We start from the raw sequence: 8,982 nt of genomic DNA, 5'->3' as shown, positions 1-8,982 counted from the left end.
TTTCGGATAGTCAACTTATTTCTTACTTACTTTATTAACGCAGATATTTCATTTGCAGAAAAATGCGTTGATTTAGAAATAAACAAAAATTCAGTATTTTACAAATACGCGATAAAATTCCAATTTACATATCGAATTCTAACATAAAGCAACATTTTCGTGGAATATTAATATATACGCATTATACATTCATTTCTTACAAACGTATTTACTTCTTCAAAAACGCTGTAGGTAATAAATAATTTATATCACATTAACAAAGTAAAAAAGTTTAATTCGATTTATACTATTTACCTATTGCCTAACTTATTAATTATCGATTGATCACAGAGCCTTCAGTTTAACGTGCGAAATTATTTTTGTCTACTTAATTACGACTTCACTTGTTCATGAGAGCGATGATGGAACACGAACGAAATTCCGCTAGACCAACATTGTCTGAGTGGAATGTCTGGTAAATGTTTTGGATTTTGCGAATGCCTCCAATCAGATAAATCTGAGGTACAATCGGAATTTTCGGGTGGACCTTTAACTTCGATGCCATTGATGCAACGCTTGCACTTGAATCTAAAATAAAGAATAAAATTAAATTAGAAATTTGCTATAATATTATAGGTAAACAAATGCATATAAATGAAAGTATGGCATTTAGTAAGGCAAACTTACTTGGAATGTGTATCTGATACAGTTGATTCTTCGAGACTGAATAGATCGCGTAAGTCGTTCTGTGTGAAATGCCTTGCTACATCTTCATCTTGATCAACTACAGTTGAACTTAAAGCTTTTTTGTGGGCTTGTCTTTGGAAGATTTTTTCTTCTATTGTACCAGTCTGAAAGTACAATGAAATCGCGTTAATATTTTTACGTATCATCCATTTAAGAGATTGAAAATAAATTTACTTACGCATAGGAAGCGATATACGAAACAAGGCTTTTTTTGGCCATCTCTCCACACTCTAGCCATGGCCTGATCGTCATTTGCTGGATTCCAATCAGGATCGAACATCACGAGACGATTAGCACCAACGAGATTCAACCCGCATCCGCCGGCCTTAGAACTTAGCATGAATATAAAATCGCCACTGTCAGGATTGTTGAAATTGTCCACGACTTTTGCTCTTTTCTTGATGCTCATTGTACCATCAAGCCTGACATACTTATACTTTCGTTTTGCGCAGAGTCTTTCAAATAAGTCCAAAGTTTGCGTGTAATTCGATACTAAGACGATTTTATCCGTTGTAGTGGACTTAATAAAAGCCAAAAGACAGTCAAGGACCATGAGTTTGCCAGATAACTCTGGCATTACCTCTCTAAAATAAATCAAAAAATAACATAAGTAAGATGTTCAAATAAACAAGATTTCATCAATTTTTAAAGATTTGTAGATAAAGCTTACTTTGTACTATAATTAGCAGGAAGCAATTTAGCAGCCCCTTCAAAGCCATCAGAGTTTTCTTGAATCTTCTCGTACACTAGGTCAGGATGATTGCACAGTTTCTTGAGGAGAGTAATAGCCGATAATGCTGATAGGCTTCCTTTTTTGGCAGTGCCATCATCTACAAAGAAATATCATGGTAATTTATCTACTGACAGTATTTACTAACAACGTATTTCTTAAAAAAGTAATTTTATTACCTTGCATTGATTTTTTAATACTGTCACTTTTGATAAAGTTTTTATAGAGTTGAGTTTGCAGCGGTGTCATTTTGATGCATACGACCAATTCATGTTTTAACGGTAAGTACTTAGATAGTAAGGCACTAGTACGTCTAATAAGGCATTTATTTACAACTGTTACTAATTCTGTCAGTCTTTCTTGAGCGATCTGGCGCTCTTTGTCTGTTGCACCAGCATCTTGTCCACGAAGGATTGGATTCTCGAATTTTTTCCTAAATTCCTGTTGACAGTAAAAACTTTCATATAATTATGAATGCACAAAGACGATTTTTTTGCACTAAAATGTTACAAAAGTATATTACCGCGGCTGTACCAAGCAGTCCCGAGTTAACAAAATGAATTAATGAAAAGTATTCTAGTAAATCGTTCTGAATAGGCGTTCCACTCAACAATACTCTTCTTTTTGCTTTTAGACCCATCAAAGCTTGATACGTTTGATTTTCTGAATTTTTCAATCTATGGCCTTCATCACATAAAACCAATCCTACGTCATCTTGATGTAGTACATGAGCATGTAACCTAAAGGTTTCATAACTAATTATGAGTATAGGAGTGGCACATCTGCGACCATAGGTTTTCATAAATCCAGTTAATTTAGCATCTATTTCTGATTTGCTACCACCATCGATGGCTAAAGGTTTTACACGATTTTGCAGCCACTTAAAGATTTCATTGTACCAATTTTTGACCAGGGAACTAGGCGCAACAATTATAGCTTTTTCAATCAATGGTTTTGCTTCAGGTCCTTGTTTTAATAGAGTCCACAAGAGAGTTATGCATTGCAGAGTTTTACCAAGACCCATTTCATCTGCCATTATACAACCATAAGCCTCTTCTATCCTTTTACCAGTAACGCATTCGTACATAAATTTGACACCTTCTCTTTGATGAGGTCTTAGAACATTGCATAAAAGTGGATCAACCACAACATGTACTAGTTTTTTGGTCCTAAAATTTAAATATTTTTTGTCTAGTATGGCATTTCAAATAGAACAATAATTATTATATGTACTTACTCATCGACTTTTAAACTTTCATGCTCTGACATTTCTGGAGGTGCGTAAACAACGAGAGCATTAGGCTCATCAGGATCATGTAAAGCTCTTCTTGGCCCAGCAAAACGAAAGCCTAAGGTTCGACCAGAGCATTCATAACCTGGTATAGGAATTTTAAATGGTTTGCTAAGTGCCTTTCTTACTCGTTCTTCCTTAAATTTTATATAAAAATTAATACTCTTGCTGCAATTAAAAAATAGCTTTAATACTTACATGTTCTGATATAACTTCCTGCACAGCAGAAATGTCATTTGAAGTCAGAGCAGGTAACTTGCGATCAGATATCTCTATAGTTTTTTCTGTCCTTCGACGCTTGTTTTCTTTGTTCGATTTTTTCTCTTCAACAATTTCCAGTCTTGGTTTTTGTGTCAATTGAGTATTGACCTCTCCAAGTAAAGGGCGCTTGCCTATTTTACTTGGAGCTTGTGAACGGAACTGAAAACAGTGAATCCAATATTATAAAAAATAATATTCGAAAAAAATTATATTTTTCAAATTAACAGTAATGATTTTTAATGAAGTTTTCTATAAAATTAGTTTATCGTACACAAACGGTGATTGTTCCGTGACTTTGACGATTCAAAAAGGTAATTCATGATAAAAGTACAGGTAGTAGAGTAGAGGTTAACAGTTGTAAACAAAATAGTAAAAGGGATAAGAACATGGAAAACCTTGTGAAAATACTCGTAGATCTAACTCGTACAAAAATAATAATTCTGATAATGTTCTTACCATTTTGTACTTTATTTATATTAAATAATCATGAAGATAAACAACATTCTGAAGAAATAAGTATCATAGCTTATAGCGCGCGTTGACTTGTTCGATATGTCTCCACTCCCGCCCAGTTTTCCTGCAGACAGTTCTCGATCGGTTCTGTTCTGCCATTGGCCGCAGTCGGCGCCATTGTTGTTGACAAGAATTAGCGATTGGCCGATAGACTACCCTTCCTTCGGCCTAAAATATGATTCGAAGGTTTTTCAATTAAAAGTAAGAATTAAAATCGTCAAAAATCATTGATTTGTTATTAAGCACTTTTTAACGTAATTAAGTTTTAGAGCAATAAATTTTAGCATAAATGAGACTGACACAAATCAGTAATTCGAATGGTATACTGCAGCGCCGAAACCTCGTGTTAATTTTCATTCATATGGTGGCAGACTGGCAGTACTTATTTGTAAGTTGTCTAAAAGTAGTATTTTGAAATAGTTAGGTATATATAGAAGTAAGAAGTAGCTATAGGTAGACATGTCGAGCTCCAAGCTATAGCGGCTGCATATAGCCAGCTATTCTAAGTACTTATTAATCGGCCAGGCTCGTGACGGTATCGTTTAGTTGTCAAGTTAATGTCGATCGAACTTGACGTGTTACGTCATTTTCTCCTAAACGAAGAGACCCACGTTAGTTTTTTTTTCCTAGTGACTCAGGAATTTTGTCTTGCGTGGTGATTCTAATTTCTAATTCTACTTTACGAAATCAAAATGTGCTGTATTACAGAGAAAGCACACTGGAGCTGATACTTGACAGACGAAAATATGGGCTGCACATAACCTTGTTTGGTATCTGCCAGGCATGACATAAGTGTTGACAGTGATGTGTAAAGTTTTACAAAAGAATAAGACATTCGAATTTTGATAGCTGTTTTTCGTGTTTTTCTGAATTCAAAGTTGCTTCAAAGAAGGTTAGTTCTATAGCCTGTAGTGAAAGAATAAATAAAAATGTCAAAACGAAAGCCCATCCATCCAACTGCAAACGTCAACACTAGTAAAGGCAATCCTTTTGGGTCAAGTTTTAGGAATGTAAATATAAATTTTAGAACAAATTCTATGCCAGAAGACAGAGGAGGAACTCGACCCATAGCTCCTCCAAGTTCAGTTAGCCTTGTTCTCACAACAATGATACTGCATCTTTGCAAAAAGTCTTTGCTATATGACCCAAGACTGAAGGCTGTCGTCTATTTCATAGCTGTATTGGTTGGTTCTATGTTTGCAGATATATTTCCTGTACCTAAGACATATTTTTCTAGGTCAAACAATATCTTAAATAGATTTTTCATTAAATGGGCTTGGGGTTGGCTTCTGACCACAGCTGGACCCTGGATTATTCTGACAGCTCATACCATAGGATGCGGGAGAAGATCGGTTCTTATAAAGCATATTATGCGATTAGCGTTTGCAACTGCAGCATGGATACTGTGGATGAACGTTTTTCATTATATCGAAACAAACTATGGTCGCTGTTTAAATACCAAAAGTCGTGCTTTACAAACAAAGTCTAAATGTCTACAGGCTGGACATTTTTGGAGCAGTCTTGATATTTCTGGACATGCTTTTATCATCATATATTCTAGCTTGATTCTCTCAGAAGAAGGACATTCTCTGCTTGGATGGGAACGTATTAAGGATTTGATAATGAATGAAGAGTATAATAGAAAGAGATCCAATGAAGCTACAAAAGGACATTTACGCAACTTGTCTGTCAAAGACTTTGATTTCTTAAAGAATGCATACACAGCTTTGACACCGTATCTAAGAGGCATATTCATTGCAATGACAATTCAACAAATAATTTGGGATGTCATGCTTTTTGCAACAATTTTGTACTATCATATAATAATAGAAAAATTCTTGGGAGGAGTGGCTGCTATACTGACATGGTACGTTAGCTATCACTGGCTTTTCAGAATGCCACAATTAGGAATAGTAATGCCAGGAGAAGGAATTTTCAAGTATAACGAGCTTGTTAAAGAGAAGCCACAAGAAGAAGTAGTAAAAACCAAACGTCCTGTATCCAACAAAGTACCCATGTTCATGGGTAGGCCTATAAGAACTGGGAACGAAGAGGTTGAAACAAATGACTCAAAAAATAAAGAAGTGGATCCAGAAGTAACTTTTAGAAAGAACTCATTATTGCGGTAATATCAAGCAAACGAGCGTTTGTTCAATAAAGTACAAAAATTCAAGAGAAGCTCAAAGAATAAGTGGCATAGGGTTTTTGTTATGGTGACAGCTTGCCAATTTTCAAGGGAACGAAATATTTGTAATTGGTTTTGGTTTAGGTGTGTGATACTTATATCCATTTGTAATGCTTAAGTCTAATTCACATCTACGAACATCATAAATACGTAAGCAAGCCATTTTTGGAATGTTGAACTATATATCTTTGTCATCATTTTATTTATACATAGATTTTTCAATTGTGTTATACACTTGAAAGTTTATTTACCTGCTTAGTTGAATTTTTATGTAGTTAATTATTTATATTGAATATTTATAAGTTTTTAGTGTGAATTTTACTTGCAAAAAATCATGAAATGTTAAATTGTGATAACATTGTTGTTGATTTTATTATATTGTATGATTGGAGTGGCTTTTTGAGGGTTGCTGCGTTAAACTATCTCACATGACTGAATATAATATTACCTTTTCTCCTGTTTACGTAAAATATATTTGTATAAATATATAAAACAGTTTGTAATAAATTTAAAAATATTTTTTGGTAAAAAATCTCATTTATTTCATGACCCCGTCATTTTCGTTTGAAAAGACCATCTATTATACGTCGTGGATAAGTGAGTTAATGCCTGGAACAGTTAAGGCTACTCGCGTTCAGTTACTAATTACACATTCTGATAATAGTTAATAGCATATTTTATTTTTGTGACTACATTTCGTTTCGACAGTTATACCTTTTGATTGATGTTTAGTCGATGTGGGGGTCGCGCAAAGGGACTTGAACATTCTACAACTTTCGTGAATATATATATAAATAAAAAACAGTGGCATCTAAGTTGGCTCAATAACGTTTATGTAAAAATCGGCTAAAAATAAAATTTAGTAGCCAACGATCTATCAAATGATTATACACTTCCTCCGGACAATAGAATTCCGTAACGACAATACCTACAAACTCGTTAACAACTTGTTTAACTATACAACAAGTCACGCAACACTCGCGTTCCCAACTCGAAGCCAAAGCCTCGTCGACAGTAAATTAAGCGTACGAGAGAGCGAAAAATTTTGAATCGTTATATATAATACTCATAGTAGTATGAGTGTTGGATAGGACTATATATATAGGATAGAAACTAATCCCACGCGTTTTACGCACGACTCGAAACAAACATACTTAAATTCCGTTCCATAATCAGCAGTGACGATCGACAGATAAAATTTGGGCTAATTCGTTATTTTTATTAAAAATAAAAAATCCAACAATGTTCCGGTGGCCCGCACCTCCTCGCACTTGCGCACAGACGAGCGACGATTACACACATCCTATACACATACAGCTATATATGTATAGAGAGTCGGCAGTTCGCCCGCGATAACTCTCGGCGTCGTCGGGCAACATCTTGCCAGTGTAGCGGCGAACGCGCAGCCGTGTTCATAAGCGTTGGTGGCGGCGAGGGAATCCCGTGACCGCGAGTTCGAGCGCTTTTATGTATATACGTCTTTTTTTCCCGCAGTGTACAGCCGACCTCGCGCTAGTGCAGATCGGTTGTTTCGGCCTTAAAAAGTTGGAAATCCCGTAAACATGATGATGGCTTTGTTTGGGCTCTTTGGGCTCTGCGCACTGCTGGGAGCCAAGTTCATGCTTCTGGCGAAGATCCTGTGGACGAAGGACTGTACCGGTGAGCTCGACGCGCGTATATGTTTTAATTTTCGTCTTTTTTATTCTCGCGGCGGAAGAGCTCGCGGAGCTGAAACGCGGAGTCCATATATTGTGTTGGAATCCGAGAGATAAGCGCATTGTGTAGTTGTTTTGTTGTTGCGCCGAGAATGGAAAAATCCTTCGCGAGTCGAGAATAGAGAAGTGAGTACAGCTCGCGTGGTTTATAATTTTATTTTTCTAATCTCTCCACGCAGGTATCAGCGGAAAAACTCAGGTGCTCTACGGCATCGTATTCGCCACCAGGTATCTGGACATAGTGACGACCTACTACACCTATCCAATAAACGTCTCGCTGACCAGAATATCTTTCACGGTTTTGACGTACTGTATCGTGTTATCGATATTTTTCTTCTACAGCGATTCTTATCAGATTAAATACGATAAGTTCAGGTGAGTTTCCCTCCTATCCTGTGTCATATACCTGCAAGCACGACGCGGTGTGCGTTTTCGATTAAAATAATCCTTTTCATTTCCGCGTCGTCGCGATGCGTATTTTTGCATACGCGTTCAGATCGATCGCCGATTGTATCGGCATCTTCTATGTACGTGTACGCGCAGCGCGTCTCTGTGAATGAAGTCCGCGTGTCGCGAAAACCACCGCATCGCATCGAATGGACGATTGAGTAATTATATTGTTGTCGTGAACGCAATATATGATTATACATCCGCGTGGTAATCTCGCTGACATTGGAATTTTACAAACGTTCAAAAAACTAGCGCTTCGCGCTTTTATCAACGTTTGCGTTGGTTATCAGCTTTAAACAACTTTTTTGAGAATTTTACTTTTGTTTCGACAAAATATTTGTCACAGTAAAAAGTCGCGTTTTAAGAATATCTATATAACTTTTATATTTAACATTTTCATGTAAAACGTACAGCCGCAAAGTTCTATTCGAGTTGAGCAAAAAAAAAAACAGCTGAAAATAAAACCACAAGGTTCTGGCGGTGAAGGGAGATTGTACATCTATATAATGAACTAACTCTTGCAGAATCGAGCTGCTGATCCTGCCGTGCATAGTCCTCTCGCTGCTGGCCAACTACGGCTTCGACGTAGTCGAGGTCTTCTGGGCGTTCAGCGTCTACCTCGAGTCCGTGGCGATCTTGCCCCAAGTCTACATGGTGACACGAGCCAAGCGAGTCGAGAACATAGTCTACTACTACGTGTCGGTCTTGTCGGTGCACAAGGTCTTCGTCATCATGGAGGCTATCTACCGATTCTACCTGAACGAGCACTACGACAGGATCAGCCTGGCAGCGGGCATAGTTCAGCTCATGTTCTACTGCGACTTCTTCCTCAGAGAGGTACCGCTCGGCGACGATCTCGACAAGCTCGAGACGGCCCAGCCGCAGCAGCAAGTGCCGCTGACCGAGGCCGACGAGAGGAGAGCCGCGAAGGAAGCAGAGGCCGCGAGAAGCGCTGCCGCCAACGATGAGTTGAGGGAAGTCGTGCTGACACCGACGGCACTCGAGAGGGATAATGAGAGGGTAAACGAATTTATTGCGACGATGAATTTTAGATGTAACGAGCAGTGGTCAGCGTGGGCCAGACAAAATACTTGGTATTTGCTTTTTCTTA

General features: G+C 37.5%; 3 protein-coding genes across 4 annotated transcripts in view; 2 read left to right on the top strand and 1 right to left on the bottom strand.

Annotated features, from left to right (window-relative positions):
• Nucleotides 1–15: 15 nt before the first annotated feature.
• The window catches only part of Rad54l (RAD54-like), a 24,925-nt gene continuing 15,958 nt past the window's right edge, over nucleotides 16–8,982 (bottom strand). Inside the window, exons 2-10 of one of the 2 annotated variants that reach the window (XM_008207754.4) lie at nucleotides 3,465–3,689; nucleotides 2,946–3,167; nucleotides 2,694–2,884; nucleotides 1,980–2,625; nucleotides 1,636–1,897; nucleotides 1,397–1,556; nucleotides 905–1,310; nucleotides 667–830; nucleotides 16–567 (exon numbers count right to left, since the gene is read on the bottom strand). In XM_008207754.4, coding sequence (XP_008205976.1) covers nucleotides 372–567; nucleotides 667–830; nucleotides 905–1,310; nucleotides 1,397–1,556; nucleotides 1,636–1,897; nucleotides 1,980–2,625; nucleotides 2,694–2,884; nucleotides 2,946–3,167; nucleotides 3,465–3,467 — 2,250 coding nt within the window. In that variant the 5' untranslated portion in view covers nucleotides 3,468–3,689 and the 3' untranslated portion in view covers nucleotides 16–371. Of the gene's footprint in view, nucleotides 568–666; nucleotides 831–904; nucleotides 1,311–1,396; nucleotides 1,557–1,635; nucleotides 1,898–1,979; nucleotides 2,626–2,693; nucleotides 2,885–2,945; nucleotides 3,168–3,464; nucleotides 3,690–8,982 lie in introns of those variants that run through there. The other variant, NM_001161481.1, reaches the window with a different exon arrangement.
• LOC100120717 (fat storage-inducing transmembrane protein) lies at nucleotides 3,999–6,238 on the top strand. Its single transcript, XM_001604275.5, has one exon. It carries the CDS (start codon nucleotides 4,451–4,453, stop codon nucleotides 5,648–5,650), a length of 1,200 nt encoding a protein of 399 aa, XP_001604325.1. The 5' UTR covers nucleotides 3,999–4,450; the 3' UTR covers nucleotides 5,651–6,238.
• The window catches only part of LOC100120737 (ER lumen protein-retaining receptor), a 2,534-nt gene continuing 600 nt past the window's right edge, over nucleotides 7,049–8,982 (top strand). The window contains exons 1-3 of the mRNA XM_001604295.6: nucleotides 7,049–7,365; nucleotides 7,601–7,796; nucleotides 8,396–8,891. Coding sequence (XP_001604345.1) covers nucleotides 7,269–7,365; nucleotides 7,601–7,796; nucleotides 8,396–8,891 — 789 coding nt within the window. The 5' untranslated portion in view covers nucleotides 7,049–7,268. The remainder of the gene's footprint in view (nucleotides 7,366–7,600; nucleotides 7,797–8,395; nucleotides 8,892–8,982) is intronic.

Source organism: Nasonia vitripennis, chromosome 5, assembly GCF_009193385.2.
Source record: "Nasonia vitripennis strain AsymCx chromosome 5, Nvit_psr_1.1, whole genome shotgun sequence".
In the NCBI taxonomy this organism is placed as follows: Eukaryota; Metazoa; Arthropoda; class Insecta; order Hymenoptera; family Pteromalidae; genus Nasonia; species Nasonia vitripennis.
Note: the sequence above shows the minus strand (reverse complement) of the source record. Positions and strands in the feature narration are given on the sequence as shown.

What these genes read in the sequence shown, in the direction of transcription:
- LOC100120717 (XM_001604275.5), top strand. Translation starts at nt 4,451, where the DNA reads ATGTCAAAACGAAAGCCCATCCATCCAACTGCAAACGTCAACACTAGT.